At 57.3% G+C, this 22,149-nt stretch overlaps 1 protein-coding gene across 3 annotated transcripts in view; it reads right to left on the bottom strand.

Moving 5' to 3' along the window:
* The window catches only part of ZBTB16 (zinc finger and BTB domain containing 16), a 54,353-nt gene extending 35,929 nt beyond the window's left edge, over window positions 1-18,424 (bottom strand). The window contains exons 1-2 of one of the 3 annotated variants that reach the window (XM_064398023.1): window positions 18,253-18,424; window positions 16,169-17,510 (exon numbers count right to left, since the gene is read on the bottom strand). In XM_064398023.1, the coding sequence (XP_064254093.1) occupies window positions 16,169-17,436 (1,268 nt within the window). In that variant the 5' untranslated portion in view covers window positions 17,437-17,510; window positions 18,253-18,424. Of the gene's footprint in view, window positions 1-16,168; window positions 17,511-17,985; window positions 18,114-18,252 lie in introns of those variants that run through there. The other 2 variants (XM_064398021.1, XM_064398022.1) reach the window with 2 other exon arrangements.
* Window positions 18,425-22,149: the final 3,725 nt, after the last annotated feature.

Here is a 22,149-nt window from a genome sequence, read left to right as displayed (position 1 = left end):
GGCCCTGCACTGGACACGGCACTGACAGCTTTCCCCTCCTGCACCGCTTCCAGTGCCGCTGCACCAACAGGAAGACGCTGCCTCAGCTCTCCGTAATTAGTTTTGCTCAGTGTACAACATGTTTTGCTGAAAAATAAATAAATACCTTCCTGGCGAGCCAAGCTCGGAGCGGGACGCCAGCGCTGACAACACGCCCCACTCCCCCTGGCCCCGGCCAAAAGTACGCGGCGTCCCGAACCCGGGCGTTGCTGAGCCATCCTGGCACCCTGGGACCTCCCCAAGGAGGCTTGCTCACCATTAATTCATTTATGAGCAGCCTCACCCCCCTCCCCAACGTGCACAACAGGTTCCATGCAAATTCGGGAGCTTTTAAATTATACCGTTAATGAAAGCAAATAAAGGCAGTTAAAAGGCAATTTGCTCAATTGGTGTTAATATTTAAGCACAGCATGCGCAAAAACGAGATCGCAGAATTTGGTTTTTCCATGAGAAAACTTTTGGTCCCGACTTTCCTGATGAAAGGATGGCTCACCCCAGTGACTGCTGTGCCCAGGATCAGGTCTGGAGCCCCCCTGGCAGCAGCCAGCCAGTCTGTTTGTTAAGGAAATGTCCCCTGTGTCCCCCAGCAGCTCCACAATCTCTGTGACATTGGCAATTCCTCCTCTGTCAAGGGGTGCAATTGCCACCCCCCTGCCTGCCAGCATCCCTGCAGCACTGGTGCCTTTCCTGAGGGCAAAAACAGGGACAGTGGGAGCCCTGGGCACCCCTGTGGGACTGGACACACGTGTGGCAACTGGGGTGAGGGCAGGCAGAGGTGTCACTGCCAGCACTGCAGCCCCAGTGCATCCCTGGCTCAGCACAGCGTTGTCACCACGTGTAAAACCTCAGCGTGCTGGGAACGTGGTGGCCTCTGTGGCAGCAAAGAGCAAGGACAAACCACCAGGCAGCACGAGCTGCCCTGGGACGCCTGAGGCACAGCATCCCTGCCAGGCACACTCTGGTCATGGCTTCCCGCACCCAGAGTGTGATGTTGGTGTAGTAACGGTAATAAATTGCTAAATAAAACTGGAAACAGTGACCTGGCACCAAATTACCAGAGGCAAAAGGGGCGGACGATGCCCCTCAGCGCAGCCCTGCTCCTGGCCAGGCTCTGGCTCAGGGGTTACGATGCTCCTGCATAAATTCGCTTTCAAAACAGGAGCTGCCAGTGAATGAGACCTCGATTTCTAATGGTTGGAAATATTTTGTACACTCTGCTGCTCCCTCTGTACCCCTTTGTCGGGGCTGAGGGCTGACGGCTAAAGCGGGTACCAAAAGACCATCTGTAGCTCCCGTCTTTACAGAGAACTTTAAATAGGGGGATGAATGAGCACAGGAATTAATGAATGATAAAGCCGTATGGTCCCAGTCAGCCTCCTACGCCGGGATGTGGCATTCAAACCCTCCCAGCCTTCTGCCACAAAGAGAGGTTTCTAAGCTACAAAAAAAAAAAAAAGGGAGGAAAAAAAAGGGGAGGGGGGGATGGTGCATGCAAGTTTTTAACAACAACTTGCCTCCAGGTTCCCACCCCATTTCCCTGTGCCAGGCTGGGGGAAAGGCACGTGGGAGGGAAAACTGGGGGTTCCCCAGAGCCACCTGCAACTCCCCTTGGCAGTGAGGGAAGCCACAGGAGTCGGCTCTGGGGCCATCCATGCCATGGGTGGGGGCTGCAGAGAGGCCACCCTGGGGTCTCAACCAGCAAGGGTGGGCAGATTCTGGATAAGCTGCCTGGGCTGACCATGCTGCATCCACTTGGCCAGCCTCTGCAGCATCTGCAGCACTTCCCCACCTTATCCATTCAGGACAACTTAAAGATGCCTGGTAAACTAAGGAACCTGGAAAGGCTGAAGGTGCTTCAGGTGAGGGGTAAAAAGCGAGGGTGTGCACAGAAGCACATCCATTAGAAACCAGCTCTACCAAAAAAAGGTGAAAAAGATAAAGCCAAGGCTTAAGGAACAGAAACGAAGCCTGCTCAGCAGTGCCAGAGAAAAGATGCTCCAGCTCATGGTACAGCTGGCTGGAGATTAACAGGCGACACCCAGGGAAAGACAAGGACATGGAGGGAATTGCTGCCATTGCTTATGGAGGCTCCTGCCAGCCCAGGCACACACAAGGCAAAGCCAGGATCAAACTCCAAATCAGCTCAAACCCTGCTCAAGAATCGGGGTCTGCTGGGAGGAATGTCTGTCTCCAAAACAAGCCAGGAGAGGCAGAGGGAGTGTGGCGCAGTACTGGAACACTACTTGTGTTTTAAAAGCTGTCATGTGTAAAGCATTAGTGGTTTTGAAATTGCATTCTCAAGTTAATTAAATGGACAATCTTTGGTACATAAAAAGTGAAAGCACACAATCAAAAGCTAGGGAAGAGGACGTGTCTCTTGGAGCAGGGCGCTGCCTCTCCTTGCCCACTCTCCTGATCCAAGCACCCAAGGGAGCCACTGTCCTGGTGTGCCAGCACAGTGCCAGGGAGGCTGTTTGCTCTGTCCTGAAGCACTCAGCATCCCCAAAGCCCATGCCTGGGCACTGCACTGACCCACCCCATGAGTCCATTTTCCCACAGGAACCACACAGGCTCCGTTCAGGGGATTCCTCTGCACAGGGAGGTTTTGCTGGCTGATGGCAGTGTGAACAGTTATCTCTGCTGCAGTAAAACACCGACCTTCAGTTTTAGGCAGGAGGTAATGTTCACCATCGATTGGATCCACCATAAGCTGTTGATAATTACTATTATCTCTGAGTTAATCTTGTGAGAGGTCAACAGTTTTATAAAAAACTTGCAAGCTGTATCTTTTACCTTCCAACTTCATATCTGGGTCAAAAGGTCAATTACTGCAGCTTGCTGAGTTGGGATTTCAGAAAAAAAAGTCTGCTCCCACCCCAAAGCCCCACTGGGGGACGTGGGCAGGCACCCACCCTTGCACAGGCAAAGCACCCAGACTCTTGGGCTGAGAAGTCCAGGGAAGAGTTTTCTGCAGCCAGGGCTATCCCTGTTCATGAGCTGAGCTGTTTGCAGACTGAGGGGCTGGGGCACATCCCGAGCACTGGGATGCAGCCAGCGGGTCCTGTCCTCTGTGTCACCCTGGGCAATGCAGGGTCTCTGCCTCGTGGCACAGCGCTCTGAAGATGCCAACCCCACCTGCAAAGCTCTGTGTGTGGGCAGCTGCCTCCCTGTGCTGGGTGCACAAAATGAGAGTTCAAACGCCTGGGCTCTGCTCCCACACCTGCCCACGGAGGTGGCAAATGGAAGCAGAGCAGAAACCTTTAGAGGGACTAGGAGAAGCCCCAAAAATGGATGAAGCTGTGACCCACACTCTGATCCTGCCTCCCCATGCTCTGCATCACCAAAGATCATCGCTGCTGTTACTTTACCCCCCTGGCAGGATGCTGGCAGGCAGCTCTGGGCAATATCTCACTTGGAAAGCAAAGAAATCCTGCGGTGCTGCTGCAGCCCCTCCCGTGAGTGCAGCCCGGGCCCGTGGAGCATTGCTCAACTGCTCGGCAGGCAGGTGTCATAAACAAGCAGGCACATGGCAAACATATCGATTTCCCAGAGCTTATCGCGCAGCAACCAGTGCTCAGTTACCAGGCTACTTTAATATGTAATTTACTGCCAGAAGGGAGAGCGGGGCTGAGGCTGGCTGGAATATTTACTGTGGGATGGACGGGAGGTGGAAGGTGTGAGCAGAAGGGAAGTACGGTGTCTCCTGCCTCCAGCCATCCTTAGTATTTTCTAACTATTAAAAAAAACCCCAACCCCTTGCTGCTGTGATGGAGTGTTTACACAGATGCCATTAATCTTCTTCTGCAACTGCTCATACTATGAAAATATAGTCTTAGCTGCCCGGGCTCTCCATCTCCTTCATTTAAATTCAGATCCTTAATTTCTGTGAAAACAGAGCCCACCAAAACTACCTCCATCCACTTCTGGTGCTCAACTTGCCTCACCATCTGAGAACTGCCTGTCAGAGTGGGGAGGGACCCCAGGTGGGAGCCTGGAAAAATGGGAGAGGGGTGGCATTTCAAAGGCTTCTCCTCTCCAGCCTAGACAGGACCAGATGTGACAGCCAAAACCAAAGCCCAGCCTGAGATGATGCTCTCACCCTGCATCCAGCACTGGGAGGGGGGAAGCTTGCCCTGACTCAGCACCTCCAGCTGCCTGGGGAGGTGTTTTGGCAGCAAGCTCTCTCCCCAGCCCATCAGCAGGGCTTTGGTGGGGGCAGAACCATCCTGTCTCCCTCCTTGCCCTGTCCTGCATCCCAAGGTATTTTGCAGATGTGACCCTCAGGTGAATCCTGGGATCCACGGGAGGTTGGTGTTTTCAGGGCACGATATTTTAAAAATCCTTCTTGTACAGTACCTCTCAGTAGAACTTTTGGAATTTACAAGATAAATACTGGTAATTTGATTCTTATCTTCTTCAAATCCAATTCTAAGGCAATTCTGTGTAAAGGACACTAATTATAGCCCAAGGGGAAAGAAAAGGTAACCCATCAGAGAGAGCACACTGGAAACATTTAAAGGGGTAATGTTTAAAGGGGTACAGGGCACTGTGAAGTTAAATAGATTACAAATCTGCTCTTGCAAGAACAATAATATGTTGGGTGAAAATGATGCTCAGCACCATTCCTGCTCCCCAGCTGGTGCTCCCCGTGGGCAGCTCAGTGCTGCACTGAAGTGTCAGCACTGGGGCTGCATCCAGGTTGCTCTGCACATCCTTTTGGGACTGCCTGACACTCCAGAGCTGGGCTGGGACAGGCAGCAGTGCAGGGACAGCCCCATCTCTGTGCCCAGACTGTCATGATGCTTTTCACCCTCATTTCCCTGGCATTATTTACTAAGGAAAAGGCAAAGTTTATACACACAGGGGAATGTAACCAGCAACAGACACTGAAAATGACAAAACCATCACTTGTTAGTACAAGTATTATGGATTTTCCAACAAACACCCCTAAACATGGGATATTCTGGCTGCAAAACACATCTGGAGGCAGGAGCCCCACATGCTCCAGCCACCAAACAGTTCTCTGTTGCTGAAGAGCACCCTGAAGAGGAGGAGGATGGTGGGGAGAGCACATCAACCACTGCCACACTTCACAGCCCGAATGTTACAGCTCCTATAAAATAATAAAACCCCAATGCCGGGATGCAGAGCCAGGATGAGGCAGACGATAATGCAGGAAGAATCAAAGGGATCTGGCAATCCAAATGGAGCCTTGTTTAACGAGTGCTGCCACAGGCTGTCGTCCCACAGGCATTAACATCCATTGTTACCGTCCCCTCGAAGACCACACGGTTATTCCCCTTAACACGGTGACACTTGCAGCTAACTCATGTCTGACCCAGACAGCCAGGGCAGACGCCGTGTGAGAGGTGACCAGAGGTAATTGAAAATACACTCGGAGCAGAAGGGCTGCCTCAGCAGCAGCCCTCGGTGCAACAGGTGGCAGCGGGGGCACCTGGAGGATGACCGGCACGGGCACGCGGTAAATCAGCACCTTGCTGAGGCAGGCTGGGCTGTGGGGCACGTGGAGCAGCAGAGCCACGTCCCTGGGTCCCTGGAGCACATGGCCCCTGGAGGACACGGTTCCTGGAGCACACAGTCCCTGGAGCACTTGGCCCCTGGAGGACACAGTTCCTGGAGCACACAGTCTCTGGAGGACATGGCCCCTGGAGGACACGGTTCCTGGAGCACACAGTCTCTGGGTCCCCAAAGCACACAGTCCCCAGAGCACACAGTCCCTGGATCCCTAGATCACACAATCCCCAGAGCACACAGTCCCTGGGTCCCAGAGCACACAGTCCCTGTGTCCCCAGAGCACACAGTCGCTGGGTCCCAGAGCACACAGTCCCCAGATCACACAGTCCCCAGAGCACACAGTCCCTGGAGCACACAGTCCCTGGGTCCCTGATCACACAGTCCCCAGAGCACACAGTCCCTGGAGCACACAGTCCCTGGGTCCCTGATCACACAGTCCCTGGGTCCCTGAAGCACACAGTCCCTGGAGCACACAGTCCCTGTGTCCCCAGATCACACAGTCGCTGGGTCCCAGAGCACACAGTCCCTGGAGCACACAGTCCCTGGGTTCCAGAGCACACAGTTCCCAGAGCACACAGTCGCTGGGTCCCCAGATCACACAGTCGCTGGGTCCCAGAGCACACAGTTCCCAGAGCACACAGTCACTGGGTCCCAGAGCACACAATCCCCAGAGCACACAGTTCCCAGAGCACACAGTCACTGGGTCCCAGAGCACACAGTTCCCAGAGCTCACAGTCCCTGGGTCCCCAGAGCACACAATCCCCAGAGCACACAGTCCCCGGAGCACACAGTCCCTGTGTCCCCAGAGCAGGAGGGCTGCGGGCAGCGCGGCTCTGGCGCCTAGGTCTCGGTGGCTGCGCACCGCAGCACGGCACGTGGTGACGATGGAAGGGCCCTTCCCCGGCACACGGATGGTGGCAGGGACTCGCCATGCACGGCCGCTCCGTTCACTTGGCAACCAAGGTGCTAATTAGGGAGCGAGCTGTTCTGCACTCCAGCCCGAGGAGGATGTGGCACAGCTGCCAGCGGTGCCAGTGGCCCAGCCTTTGGTGCCACACCATGCGCCAACGGCACCACGGGAGAAGTGAAAAGCATCCAGAGTTTCATCCTCATGAGATGCCCGTCTCTGCAATCCCTCACTCAGCCCCCCAGCACCATGGTCCTCTCTTCTGCAATTCTCTTCCCATTTCTGGCCAGGCAGAGCAGGACTGGTCTCTCTCCCCGTGCAAGGTCCAGTGTAAGCTCTCCTCCCAGCGATGCCTGCACCCTTAGCACACAACCCACCAGAGGCCCCACCACCCATGAGCTGGCTGGTCCTGGCCCCTGCCCCAGATCCCACCCTGCTAAATAATGCATTGGGCAGTGCTCGCTGCTGCAAGGGAAGGATGATAAACATTTCTGCACTGCTTTAAGTTACATTTGGTTCAGCGCTGAGGGAAGAGCTGCCTCCAGCTAAAGGGTCAGAGGAGCCAGAAATCAATACAGGCGCTTTTCTCTGCATCCTGAGATGCCAGTGTCCCTCCCAGATCCGTGGGCAGGGCTGGGCTGGGGAAATCCCACAGGCAGGTCTTGGGGCACCCCCTGGCAGCCCCGGTGCTGCCCCACTCTCAGGTACTGCTGACTCAGCACCCTGCAGGCTGGGAGCTGCCAGTGGCCCAGTTCCCACCACAACACCCATTTCCTACAGCCCTGCCCTACATGCAATCTTCCCCACAGCCCCAAATTGCAAAATGCAAATTCCAAATTCCCCCAAAAAACCCCAACCAAATGCTGCCCTTCAGCAGGGTGATGATGAACTGAAAGGCCGGGGGAGGCATAGCTGAGTCAGGGTAGCATTTCCCCATCCCTCACCCAAGGAGAAGACAAGAACCTGGGAAGCAAAACCAACTGCTTTTCACTTTTCTTCCACTGGGAAGGTTTCCATCCAAGTTAAAATGTTCCTAAGATGATTCCTGCTACAGGGAAGCAGGTTTCTGCTACAGGGAAGCAGGTTTTCTGCCAGTTTCATTGCACATGCTGGTTCCCACCACTACAACACGTGCAAGAGAAGGCAAGGGCAGAGCTGCCCAAAGAGGCTTCACGTGTGACAAGCGCCTCTGGTCACTGCTCTGACTCGCAGGAGTGCCCTGCCCCGCGCTCGGCACTTGGGATCTTTTCTACGAACAGGGGGAAGGAAGAAAGAGAAGAGGAAATCACCTCGTTCCTGGTAAAAACAGCAGAACACCCTGGACGGGGGGGCAGGAGGGTTTCGGTTCCGAGCGCGGGGCCGTTTCGCAGAAAGGGGCCCCGCTGCGTGGGCTGGCGGCTCTCTGCGTGCCCCGACCACCGGGACCCAGGCTGGGGGCATGGGGCAGGTGCCACCGTGGCCGGGCCGGGCTGCAGGCGCTGCCAGGGCGGTGTGGCAGTGCAGGGGCAGCGAGGCATGCAAGCTGCTGCCTTATCTCTCCCACGCAAGGCCGTTGGCGTGCGCGAGCAGCCGGCCGCGACCGCAGCCCGTGCCCGGCACAGATAAGATCCATCACCAGCCTGTGAGCGCTGGGGCAGCCCGGACTCAGCCTGACAGCCTTTGGCAGGGTGTCTCTGCACATCCTCTCTGCGCCTCCCCTCGTCACGGAGCGCTTTCCTGCTACAGTCTGCACATCCTATTCCAGACCTGCGACACAGAATGGCTTGGATTGGGAGGGACCTTAAAGCTCGTCCCATTTCAACCCTCTGCTATGGGCAGGGACACCTTCCACTATCCCAGATTGCTCCAAACCCCATCCAGCTTGGCCTTGGACACTTTCAGGGATGGGGCAGCTACAGCTGCTCTGGGAACTACTACCCTCATGGGTAAAGGTGATGCCTTTACAGCCATCTCTGTTCCTGCACCACAGCAAAGCCCTGAGAAACCAATGCAACAGCCAAAGACGCTTCCAGTGAAATCTGGAAGGCAAACGAGCTGCCCCAAAAGCCTTCTGCTGCCATGCACATGCACTTTCAAGAAGGCCAGCAGGGTTTTGGCTGAGTTTTTTAAAAACACAGCCTGTGCTGTGGTGAAACTGGATTTCTTAGAGTCCTAGCCTTCCTGGGTTTACTCTCTGCACGCCAAAATTAGTACAACCTGTCCCTAAATACCATAATAAAAAACACGTAGTAAGCGCTTTGCCTTTATTTATGTCAGTGGTGGTTTCAAGCAGGATGAATCATGCTTCCTCCTTAGCACTCCTTTCTAATATGATTTACTATAAATACTCCATGGAGATGAGAATGAGGGAAGGTGACCAAGGGCAAAGCATGTGGAGTCCAGCACCAGCCCCAGACTCAGTGGCAAAAGCATAAAAGCACATTCAGTAGCTGTGATGGAGTGGCAAACCACACGTGGGCTGTAACTGGTGCAGTACCTGGCGCGGAAATCACAGAATCACAGAATATCCTGAACCCAAAAGGATCATCAACATCCAACCACTGGCACTGCACAGGACAGCCTCAAAAGTCCCCCCACCTGAGACGGGTGGTGGGATCCACAAATCCAGAATCCCACCACGTGCCTGAGAGCATTGTCCAAACGCTCCTTGAACTCTGGCAGGGCTGGTGTTGGGGAATCACAAAGGTTGGGAAGGAGGTCTGACAGCACTGAGACCAACCACTCCCCAGCACTGCCAAAGCCACCACTAAAACATGTCCCAAGTCCCCTACTACACGCCTTCTGAAGCACGCTGGACGTGGTGCTTGGGGCTCTTTTGAGTTTCTCTTTGTTTTTATGCTCAGTTGACATTTCCCTTCTTTACAGGTCACCAAGGTGACAGCAAGCCCCTTCCTCCCCGCCGTGAGCTGCGGGTGGATGAAGGTGCAGGTTTCCAAGGCGGTGTGTGGCACGGCAGCGCCGTGCCGGCGGGCAGAGCGCTCCGCGACGCAGCGCCAGCGCGGGGTTATCAGCCCGGCTGATACACGCCGATAACCAGCCCATCTCCCGCGCTGACACCCTCACAAAGCAGGGTGTTTAACGCTGATTTATGGCGGCCGGCCGGCCCCAGCCAGGCTTTGCAGCGCTCGTGCCTATGTGGAGAAGCTTTTCCTCAATTGCGCGTTGCCGGCTTGTTTGCTAAACAACGCGCCAATAAAACGGCAATGAGACAACGAAGGCCGATGGAAACCTGAACCAGCACAGCAGGGCACGTATCCAACCATAATCTACTTAAAATCAGTTAAGAACACTACAGCGAAAATGATCCGGGCGGCCCTGGCCCCCGGCCAGCGCGTAAGCCTGGGCCACAAAGGCTCGCTCCCGCAACCCCGATTTTAGGGCAATGCTCCCTCCTTCAGATGCAGAGTGACCTCTTGCCAAAAAGAGGAGCCGACCTCTTGGGAATGAGGTGGTCCAACAGCACTTGTACCCTTCCAAAGGTAGGGTACAGCTGCTCTGCTGTCAGCACAGAAGTTGCCCGGAGCACTCTCGACGCGAACCGGCACGTTCCAAATTGAAACCAAGTGGTTCAGACACGCCTCAGCCTGGATAAAGATAATCCAGAATGGACACAGAGGTGATGCTCCTGAACACACCACGGCAGGTCTGAGCCACTGGGCTTGAGCCTGGGAACAAAAGCAGATATCACAATGGCACTGGAAACTCATCAGCCGATGTTAAAAAGGTGTGTGGCCACACGCAGGCTCCCCTGACATGTCTGCTTTATTCCAAACGATGCAAGAACCTTTCCCCGTTGCTCATATGAAATCCTGTCTGAAATTCCCTTTGTGGCACTCTCCCTGTTTCAGCTGGTACCTGTCACACCACCAAACTCTACCAGGGCCAGGGTGCATGCCAAGCTCTGTCCAGGTCACCGGCTGCAGAGCGGGATGCAGATCCCTTCCAGCAAAGGAGGGACCAATGCCCTGCTAAGGGCTGATCCCACCATAAAGCACTGAGCCAGGCCGGGGAGAAGAACCCCTCACCGGCAGAGTGACACAAGCCAGGACTGCCGGGTGAGGAGGAATGAATGGAATAGGCTAATTTACACAGGAAGTGAGCACTTACCAGACCCTTCATCCCAACACACAAAACCCTCTGCCATATCTGGAAGCAATTACACCCAGTTAACATGATCTGCCTGCCACTAAAATTAACTGCAAACAGAAATATTTTTCACTTTTGCAACAGGAGATGCCATGGCCCCGTGTTTGGCTGCCGGGAAATATTTAGTAATTACTCATTTAAAGCCTCTCTTGAAGCTGTCAAGGGGGGCAGGGGGGGAATAAAAGAAAAATCTTGCTAATTGCAGGCAAAAAGGAAAATGCAGATCATTTTACTCTATCCAAGGAAAACAGATTTACAGACTGGTGTAACTAAAGAGCCAACATCCCGCAGAAGCAGAGAAGGCTGCAGGAATGCTCCGTCACCAACAGCCCAGGCTGCTCTGCACCACTGCCATGCTCCACGGGGAGAGGAGGAAAGGGTGGACAGTCACCCCTGAAGCAGCACAGGCTCTCTGAGGGGCCCTCTGCACAGCTGTAAATGCATTGTAACCAGCATTACTGTACGAGGGGCAGCAAGGATTGAGGATGCTCTGCAAACCTCATTGAGCTGTGCAGCAACAGCCAGCTCTGGGGAAAAGCCACCCAAGCGTTCTCAGTGCAGCAGGTTTCATGCATTGGGGTCCCAGCCCTGCAGCCAGTGGGGTCCTGGTCCCTGGGAACTGAGCAGTGCTGGGGAAGGGGCTGCACACCAGGCAGAGAGCAGGCAATGACCCCATCACGCCCCTGGATGTCCCTCTGCAAGGTGTCAGAAGCACCAGGCATCATGGCCAGGAGAAACCAGAGTTTCACTGGGCAGGGGGAAACAAGCAAACAAACAAAAAATTACACAGAAATAGGTGTTTTCTGATGGGAGCCTCAGAGCTTCCCTTTCAAATGCAGCGCATGCACAACCAAACTGACGCAGAATAATGGACGGAATTATGTGGAAACCAAAGGGGAGCTTTCCTCCCTCCACACTTGGAGCTGGGTATGGAAATGGTTAAGTCGCCCACTGAATAAATCAAAAGTTCAAGGCTGCAACATACCACGTTGTATTCCCCCTCTGCCCATGACAAGAACCAGAGAGCCCCCGAAATCCCAAGCATCCTGCGCGGGGTCTCGGCCAGCGCTCACAGGTTACACGCTCGGGGTCAGCGCTGTGGACCTTAGCTGCAACATTCATTTCCTGAGCGGGGCACGTCCCCCTGCCCATAAAGCTAATAAGAGCTTCCTCGCCCGGCTGCCCTGCGCCGCGGCCCGGCAGCGGGAACGCTGGTTTCCATTAGCCCCTTATGATGCCAGGTGCTGCTAATAAGGCCCATCAGCAAGAAACAAGAGCTGCCAGGTCATCCCCGAACTCTGGAAGTAATCATGGGCAGAGTTTGGGGGGCTGCTGCCCCGGCTTTTCCTTCCCTCCCCCGCTTGCTTTCCATTTTTCCTCCGTTTTTTAAAAAGTTTAAATTGGAGTGGAACATAAATTGACAAATGCTTAAAATAAAATAAAAAACAACTACTGTATTCAGCTACTGAAATTAACACTAATAACATCTCACAAAGCACTTGGGATCCGATTTATCACGTTTATTGCTTTAATGGTACACTGCATCTGTTTCTCACTGTGACATGCCGAGCAGTGCCAACGTGCCTAATGGCATTAGCAGTACAACGCTCAGCTAATCCAGGTGGAGAGAGGGGAGGTGAGGCTGCCAGAGGAAGAGCCAAAGACTGGATCCCCATGGGAAGCGGCAGTTTTCCCAAGCAGGAGCATTTCAGACTGTGGGAGCATCGATGCCTGGTGCTGCTGGTAACACACAGGCAGATCCACTGCTTTTCTGTCCTTCAGTGGGAAAAGAGGGCACAAATCTGGAGTTTGGGGTACAGTGAGCCTGGGGTACAGTGACCCTCCTTACCCTTGTCCTTAACCCCCCATTGGTGCACACACATCTTTAGCTGACAGCTCAGCCATGCAACCTCAAAATGCAGAACAGACCTGACAGTTGGAATGGAAGCTCTCCCCAAGGTGCATCCCCCCATATGACAGTGAGGACAAGCACCTTCCACCCAAAATCACCCCATGCTGGCCTCATGACACCATTAAAACCCTTCTGCTCTCAGCCCAGCATCTCCATCCTGCACTGACACACGCTGCCCGCAGCCGCATCGCCTGGCGGGTGAATTCCTGAGCAGCACTGGCTTGGGGTCCCTGGCTGTGCCATAAATAAGCACATGGGATCACATCCCCACTGGCAGCTTCCCAGTCACTATCATTTTGTAAAAGACACTTCCATTTTTTTTTAAGTTTTAAGGTATTTACCTTCCCGGTGACAGATCATGCCAGGCTCAGTTGGCAGCTTGGCACAGCTCTCACCTTAGAGCTCGGAGGTATTCCTTCACAAAACAGCCCCAAAAGGGCCACTGAACTATGGCTTTTTTGTCTGCAATTAGAAGTGACGATCAATACTAACATTAGATTAAGTTTGAACTTTGCTGAACCCAGAAGGAAATCTTTTATAAAAAAAATTAAAGACTCGACGACTCAATCTACAGTCAATTAGTCAAAATCATAAGCTTGGTAAGGGGGAAAGAAGATGGATCATGCAGCAGCCAGTGGGTTCAGGGACCTGAAAACCGTGATCAGAGGTAGCGCCTGGCTTGTGGCCACTTGGGCCCCCCAAAGGTCACAGCTCAGTGCTCCTGGGTATGACACAGCACAGACAATGCTGCCATGAGGCCAAGGAGCCGTGTCACCACAGTGGGCCAGGGCAGATGACTGTCCCTCGGGCACTGTCTGTCACCCAGAGCCAGTGGCCCCCTGTGCTTGCCGAGGCCAGGCCAACCCTCTGCTCTCCTTCTTCCCGCACGTGCTTCCCATACTAATGAAGACAGGAACAACACTCAGAAGGCTCCAAGACTATAAACATATATGTTTACACTTCCATAGGCATGTGTGTGTGTAAACAAACAGCCCTGCCATATGCATGGGCTGCCTGTGCTCTGCAAACAGGCTCGGCACGCACTGGCTCACCGAGCTCCCTGCGAATGAGCGGCGTCGGTGCCGGGTGCCTTCGGGCTCTGTCACCTGCAGGGGCCTGGCACGTGGAAGCTGTCACACCGGCAGCCGAGCACCCCACGGAACAGCGAGGTGCCCCTGCCCCCCGTCCCTGGCCCCCAGCTCCCCGCAGCTGGGAGCGGCTCTGGTCGGGCACCTCCGCTCGCAGCGGGGTCGGAAGCAAAACCACAGCAGCGAGCACACGGCAGAAGGAGGTCAGCGAAAGCCAGCCAGTGACACCCTGCACATCCTGCCCCCTCCAGCCGGCTGGGGAGGTGCTGCCCAGACCCCAGCGCAGGGCGCAGATCCCCCGGGCCCCCCGGCACCAGGCAGGGGAGAGAAGAGGAGCCCGCAGCCAGCACGGTGCAGCTGCCACCAGAGCTGCTCCGGCAGAGCTGCAGATCCCAGCCCAGCGCAGATGCTGTTTAACAGCTCCATGAATACAATAGGAGCCCACAAATCCTCCCCAAATGGTAATTCTCACAACGTATTAGAAAGCAAACACTATAAAAAAGCCACATGAGACCCTGTCTACACACAAACCGCCTGGGATTTAGACTTTGGGGGCCGGGGAGTGAGTTCATTGGACTGTTACCCAATGCCTTTCAACACGGACAGTCTTACAGATCAGTTTAAACACGGCTCAAAGGATTTGGCTAACCCTGCAAAGTTTGCCAGCGCCAGGTAATCGGTCAGAAAGCAAGAACAGGCAAACAGAGTTTGGTGCTGGCTTCAGCAATTGCCTTTAAGGCTCCACTGGGCAGGGGCCAGCGCTGAGCTCCACGCTCCAGGCAGACCCCGAGCCCCGCGGAGCATGGCGTGTGCCCAGCCTCACGATAAGATCATGAATAAGTGAGAAATAAGCTAGGGCTGCAGCCGCGGCTGTCAAAACAAGCTGAGCCCGGGAAGGCGCTGTGAAATAGGGGCTGCCGTGCTGGACAGCTGGGCCATGCTCCCTCTTCTCTCTACGACCCCGCGGGAAGATCTGCCCGCGCAGCGCTCCCTCCCCACGGCCACATTCACTGCTGGAGCCTCCGGACAGTCCCAGCATCGCCCCCCACTGCGGCCACGGCAACTGCTGCTCGGGGCTCGGAGTGGGCAAGGGAGAGCCTTGGGAACGTGGCGGAACGGCACGTTAAAATTCTCCCTGAGCCCTCACTGCAGCTCTCCCGGTGACGTTCGGTCTGCATCACCGCACGGCCGAGCCGCTCCGGGGGCGCAGCCAGCGCCAGCCCCGGCTCTCCCGCTTGCCACAGGGCGAACAAAGCCGGCAGCGGCTGTGCCCGCACACGGAGCCGAGGAGCCCCAAGGGCCGAGGGCTGCTGCCCGCAGGGGACAGCGGCACAGCCGGGGGCGATGCTGGCAGCGCTGGCGGAGCCGCGCAGGGCTCGGACCGCGGCTCGGCAGCTCCGGGCTGGGCGTACCGGGAGCCGCTGCTCCGGCAGCCGCAGCCGCTATCCCGCCCCGAGCAGCACCGCCTGAGGCACGGACACCGGCCCTGGAGCCTTACGCGCATCACACTAATTAACCTGTTGATTCATTAAAAATCTGACAGGGGAGGCAGGGAGAAGCCACGGCACCGTGCCGGTGATGCCTTCCCGAGGCGGGACGCTGCTGTCCGACAGCGGGGCTGCGGCCACAGCGGGGCCAGAGCAGCGCTCGCCGGAGCACGTTCAGAGCCATGCGATTTGACCGGCGACGCCGATTTTGGTGCGGTAATTAACGCGGCTCCTTCCCCCGGCCAAATGAGGGAACAAGCCCTGGTGCCTGAAGCACGAGCGGGAGGCAATAAGCAGCGGAGCGCTGAGCTCACGTGTCAGGAGCCAGCACCACGCTCCCAGCCCGCAGCCAGCCCCAGGGTGCGGGCTGGGAGCGAGCACAGACCCCCACCCCGAGCAGGGGAGCCCCCAAGCCGCATCTGCGGCCACCGGAGGTTCAGCCCTTCACCTTTCCCGCAGGGACGGACCCGCGGCTCTGCGGCAGCCCGAGCCCTGTGCGCTCGCCCCGGCGTTACCCAGCCTGACCCCCGCGCCACTTTGTGCGAAGTGTAAATGCTTCATAAACCGGGAAGCTGAGCGGCACAAAGCCCCCCAGGCTGGCAGGTCACCACATGGTGCCACCACTGCCCGCGCTGGCGTGCCCCGGCACTGGCACAGGGGGGACCAGCTCTCAGCAGAGGGGCGAGTGCTGCCTGTCCCCACTGCATCTCTCCACACGCAGATCCCTAAACTCAAAGGATAGCAACTGTGAGCTGCTCAGTTGATACCAGCCAGGGAAACTGGTGGTGTTTCTGCTCGCAGGAAACACCGACGGCCCCAGCTCATCTGGGCTGTCCCCAGCCAGCACTCACTGGAAGGAACCTTCTGGCACGGTAACCAGGCTTGGGGGAGCTGCAACAGCCATCCCTCTGAGAATGCTACCCCACAAGCTGGTTTTGGGGTACGTGATGGAAACTTCGCACCGGCACGTGTGACACTCAGCCAGAAACCAAAACCCTCTGGCAAGATCCCGGCTGCCCGGTGCAGCACGCCACAGCACGGCCCCGGCACTCACCTGTGCTGCTCGAGGGTCTCGTTGTCCGGCAGCTCTGCCCCACACACGCTGCACTGCTCACCCAGGGCTCTGCTCTCCGTCTTCATGCCGGCTGCCAGCTCCCCCAGCTTGCTGAACAGCTCACGCTGGATGAAGCCCTGGGGCAGCAGCCCGCCGTAGGCGCTGAAGTCCATGGAGACAGCCAGGGCCGGCTGCACGTGCAGGGCGGCCGCCGCAGCGGGCGGCACGCCGAGCACCGGCTCAGTCTTGTGGTTCGGCAGCAGCGAGTAGATGCCCAAGGGCTTCTCTCCCGGGGCAGCGGCGGACGGCTCCGGCCCCAGCGGCAGCCCCTGGCCAGGCTCAGGGGGTGGCTCGGCGCCCTCCTCGCGGGTGTAGTGCAGTTCACGGGCACTGGTGATGACACTGCTGCGGGTCGGGGTGCCAGGTCCTTCCTTGCCCTTCTCCTCAGGCTTCTCCCCACTGGAGGCACCGGGCTCGGCCGTCCGGGGGCTGTCGTGGCTGGAGGCCTCATCCACCTGCATCGCTTCAGCTTTGACTTCGGCGAGGCCGGAGGGGCGGCGGGTGGCGGCAGAGCGTGGGTCCTCGGGGGCACTGGGTGGCAGGGCGCCCTGCAGCAGTGACTGCCCGATGGTCATCAAGCTGTCCACCGCCGCCTTGGTGGGGCTCATGGAAGAGAGGGAGCAGTAGGACGCGGAGGCAGAGGGGCTCTGCTCCACTGTGGCTGCCAGCAGGCTCTGGCTGGCCATGCCAGCATAGCCACCCTCCTCACCAGTGGGCTTGGAGATGAAGAGGCCCTTGATGTACCTCGACTTCTTCTCCTCCTCCTCCTCAGTGGTGGTGGCGGCACCTCCATCAGCCATGGCGACCTCGGTGTCATTGTCCTCGGAGGCCTGTATAGTCTCCAGGATCTTCAGGCACTGCTCCTCCAGATACTCAATTTCCAGGATCTCGGCAGCATAGAGCAGGTCATCCAGGTCCTCAACCTTGGCTTGCAGGGTGGCAGTGTACGCGTACTCCAGGATCTGCTGGAACGTCTTTGGTGAGAGGAAGTCCAGGGTGTAGTGCTGGCTGTTGCGGTGGAAGAGGATCTCGAACATCTTGCTGGTGCAGGCCAGCACGGTCCGGTGCGCGTGGAACTCCTGGCTGTCCACCATGATGACCACGTCGCACAGCGTCCCCGCCAGGCGCATCTGGTTGGCTTTGTGCAGCAGCCCCGTGGGGTGGCAGGGGTTCTGCAGCTGGATCAGCCCCATCTTAGTCAGATCCATGGCGCGCCCCAGGCTCACACATCAGGGTGTCTCGCCGTCGCTCAAATCTGGGACCAGCTTTGTGTGCCGACTATCTGCGAAAACAAAAGGCGGAGGGGGAGAGGAGCAGAGTGGAGCGGGAAAGGGGGAGCAGAGAGGGAAGAGACGAAAGAGAGAGAAAAGGGAGAAAAAGAGAAAAAAGGACGGGGAAAGCCGGGGGGGAAAGGAGAGGAGAACGGAGCAGGGAGTAGAGGGGAGTGAGGAGAAGGGAGCGGGGAGAGAGATGGAAGTTAGCCCGCAGCCCAGCAGCGACTCGCCCAAAAGTTTCCGCGCTGCGCGGCGGATCCGCGGCTGCCGGAGCCGCGTTCCCGCTACCGCCGGCCGGGGAAGGCAGGGGAGGGAAGGCAGAGGAAGGTGCGCATCCCCCGCCGCCGCCCGGCCCCGGCTCCGGCCGCCCCGTCCCGCCGGCAGCGCGGCCCCATCAGGTGCGCGGCGAAGCGCCGGAGCCGCGGCCCCGCGGCCGTCCCGGGGCGGGGGTCCCGGTGCCGCCCCCCCCCCGCCCGCACTCACGGCGGCCGGCGGCTGCTCCGGCAGTTCGCACTGCCCGCTCTCATCGCCGCCGCCGCCGCTCGCCGCGCCGCGCAGCAAATCACGGCGGCGCCGGCCCACGGGCCGCCCCGCGCCCGCGTCAGGCCGCCCCCACCCTCCCACCCACCCACCCAGCCGGCCTCCCACCCTCCCTCCGGCCGGCCCCCGCCCCGCCCGCGCCCCCCGCCCGCGCCGAGCTGAGTGCGGGCGCCCCCGCCCGGGCCCGCCCCGCCCCGCGCAGCCCCGCACCTTGCGGGCAGCGAGCGGCAGCGGCTGGACAGCGCTGCCGACAACAAACATGGAGGAGCCGGAGGCGGCGGCGGGGAGCCCGGCACCCGGAAGCCCGGCGGCACCGGGGAGCGGCACCGGGCAGCGGCGCGGCGGCCGCCGGGCCCGCGGCGAGCGGGGCTGCGCGCCCCGACGGGCTGCGCCCCCCGCCCCGACGGGCTGCGCCCCCCGCCAGACAAAGCCGCCCCCCGCGCCTGGGCGGACCCCCGGCCCCGGGGGTGGAGACGGTAAAAAGCAACCTCGGAGCCCGGTTTGGGGTCCGGTGGCGGATTCCGACCGGGAGCTGCGGTGCTTGTGACGTGATGTGACACCGAGCACGTTGTCGCCCCAACGAAGCTGGGTTTTCTTCCCCCCCCCCCCCCCCCGCCTCCCCCGCGATGAAATACTGACGCCGTGTCGGCACCACTTGTGTGTAGGGATGTGGCACCCCAGGACGGGCCACGGGGCTCTGCCGCAAGGGAAGGGAGCGAAAGCCACGGGGAGACGCCAGCCACACCGTGACACCGACAGCAGCACCGGGCAGCGGGCCACGAGCCCCGGGAGCACAGCGTGCCCTGAGCATCCTCGAGCGAGGACGTGCCTCAGCTCCTCGGCCATGCCCATGCTCAGCGCACCCAGAGACCTGTGCAATCCTCCGGGAGGGGCAGGGTGGCAGCCGCACAGCTCTCCCTCCTTCCCTCCCTCCCTCCCTGCTGCACCAGTGGCACACACCACAGCCAGCGCAGGGCCCGGCGTCTTCAGCTAAAACAACAAACGCGGCCGGCATTAGTACAAAGATACCCTTGGGGTAAAGCAGCGCAAATGTAATCTAAGGAGAACGTTATGGGGAAGTGTGTTTATAATTATAATGGGATTTAATGTACTTTGGGACCAGATGATAGCAGTCGTTTAACGAGAACAGCCTAATAACGGAGGCCTCGCGATGCGCGGCGGCGCTGCGCGGGTTATTAGACGCGTGTGATAACGCCGAGCTCGCCCTGCCATAGTTAAGGGTAAGGCATCAGCTTACTCCTGTTTTTTCGGGGGTTATAACTCTGCCGCTGTAATTGGCAGAGAGCAGGGATGCACCAGCGTGCCTGCAGGATGGGGGGTTTTAATTGTCTCAAACTGCTTGAGTTCCTCCCTCTTCCAGGCTCTAAAATCCAAACAGCTGAGAGGGGGAAATAGTGAGACACTCTGGTTTCAGGTGTTTGTTTACTCTTCTCTAACTTTTAAAAGGCTCGATTTCAGGACTGAAATTTTGCAGGCAGTTAGGGGTATGTTTTTAGCGTAGCTCGCATGAAATTAAGCTGCATGAGTCCCATTAGCAATAATGGAAATCCCACGGCTAAATTCCCAGGCAGCATCCTGAAAATTAACCCCCCAGTCCTTCCTGTCAACTGGTGCGTTGCACTTTTTGTTGCTCCTCTAATACATATAGTAAAAGCTAGTGAATTGTTTAAGACGCCAATTTCCCACAGCCGCTGTTTGCTGAAGGCAGAGAGCAGCTTGGTGACCCTGAGCAGGGACACCCCACACACCCCGTCCGTGGGGCTGCCCAGCACCTGCAGGCCACAGGTGAGGCCCACAGAGATGCTTGGAAAGCTACAGCCATGGCACTGAGGGTCATTTCCCCATGGCCTGGCATGGGAGTCAATCCCTCGTCACTCCTCCCCGGTACCTTCCATTTCCCTCCCATCTCTCCCCATCAGTTTCCAATTTATTTACTTTTCTGATCTTAATCCCCACCTTGTAGTGTAACGTGTTTATTAGAAAGGCACCAGCAGCTAAATGAAGCCAAGCTGGGCTCCGTGTTAAGTAGCAGTCACGCCCAAGTGCCTCTCCATGTGCCATTACTCCGAGTGATTGAGGCAATTTCTTCCTCCGCCACGAGTTTCACTTGTAAATCTCTCAACCAGATACGGTGCAATGATGTGCTGCCTGGTGCGATTATTATTAACCTCAACATTAAACCCCTGAGCCGCTGGCTCCTCAGGAAGGGCTTTCTGTGTGAGGGCCAGGTGAAGCATGGACATCCTTCCCAGGAAAGCGAGGGATCCATTCAGAACCACTTCCAGCCCTCAGCTCTATGAGTTATTTGGACAGGGAGACACGAATGTTTACTTCCCCAGTGGAAATATCCTGGCCATCAGCACCAGGTCTGGGGAAGACGAGGACTGGGCAATGCAGCAGCCTGTATTTTGAGGGATGATGGCATCTTGGGATGCTTCCCCAAGAGGCAGCTAGTGTGTGGAGAGGAGAGTGAAACCAAAGCAGTCACCACAATTACACTAAGGAAGGAAATTCCTTGTTCAGGATGCTTAGTGCACAAAAAACATCCTGGAAGACAACTTCAGCCAGAAGGTGCCCCAGCATCACCCACCCTGTATGAATGGAAAGGGAAGAGGAGCAGCTCCTCCCCACCATGCCCAAACCAACAGCTTCTTCCACTCTCTGCAGACAAAAGCCCTTTTCCACCACACACTCCTCCAGTGCTGTTAGACACATAATCTCCCCATGCCACCCCAGACAGGCATGCGAGGACACAGCTCCGACTTCTCCGCCTTGCTAGGCCCTGACTGCAGCTGTGCCCACCCCAGCTCTGCCCCTGACCTGTTCTTCCTGCTCCTGCAGAGAACCTACAGGGTGGGGGGACAGGCACATTCCCATGTTTTCCAAGCTGTGTTTTGCTTTTGATGTATTTGGAGTTTTCCTGTATACTGAGTTTTCCAGCGCTGCTGGTGCAGAGCTGAATTACGAAACACTGGAGCAAAGATGCTGTGCAAAATAAGATCCGTTTCAAATTCAGTGAAAAATCCATAACTTTCAAAAAGTGATTTTTGATCTCACCCTGGACCCCGAGGGAAGTTCACAGCTCCTGAGCACGCTCCCAGGAGCAGGATTTCCCCAGGCGTATCTGCTTTGCTGGGAGCCGGGGCAGAGCGCACTGCTCTGCTTTGGCGCGCGGCAAGCTGACAGCTTATGAAAAGATGATTAAATGTGTTAGACTTTATTTAAAGAAAAAAAAAAAAAGCCTAAATGCACAAAGCTGTTTGCAAGGGGGAGGGCGGAAGCCCCGGGAAAGCTGCTCAGCGTGCAGCCACGGTGCATTAAGCTTCCTGTGAACCCCAGTGATGAGCAGCAGCGAGCGCGCGGACACCGGCCCCGCGTGCGTCGTGGCAGCCCGGGGCAGTGGAGGGGCCAGAACAGGCCCCTCATTGTGCCCTGCCTGCTGCACCAGGGGAACCTGAGAGTCACACCGAGGACGTAGCTGGATGGGGGGCTGTGGGTTATCCACATTGCAGTTGATCCCAATGGAAGTTATTTTCGGAGCTCGGCCGTAGCCAGCCCAATGGAGCTGCAGAGGAGCTGCCCGCTGTTGTGGGAAAGGAGAACTGCACAGCCTGATACTGGGACAGAGCTGACTGGGCTGTCACACTGCAGAAAGCCTTGTCTGCCCTTCCCCACACGGCTGCCAGCCTCCCGGCCCTGCTGGATGCGGGATGCACGCGACGAGGATCGAGGATCGGCGTGTCACCGCCGCGTGAGCGGGCAGCCAGCGTGCCACTGCACACATCACACATCCACGCAGCTCCCAGCGAGGCCACTGCACCCTGTGCACCAAACCCTGCCTGCTCCCGAGCCCTGCTCCGAGGCACAGCTTCGGTCACAGGCAGGCATGGTGGAATCAGTGCCACCCAGGGAAGGAGGGGATCAGTGTCCCTCTGGGACTGCTGAGAGGTGGCTTGTGACGCACAGAACACAGGGGCCAGGAGATACAGCTCGTGGGTTTCCAGGAGCTTTGTCCCCCCATCCTCCCCCTCCCCTGTGCTGGGTTATGGATGCTGCAGCCCTAAGACAATGAGGCTAATTAGTGGC

The sequence above is a fragment of the Passer domesticus genome, chromosome 23 (assembly GCF_036417665.1).
Source record: "Passer domesticus isolate bPasDom1 chromosome 23, bPasDom1.hap1, whole genome shotgun sequence".
NCBI classification, from domain to species: domain Eukaryota; kingdom Metazoa; phylum Chordata; class Aves; order Passeriformes; family Passeridae; genus Passer; species Passer domesticus.
The sequence above is the reverse complement of the archived record's forward strand: the minus strand, read 5'-3'. Positions and strand labels throughout refer to the sequence as shown.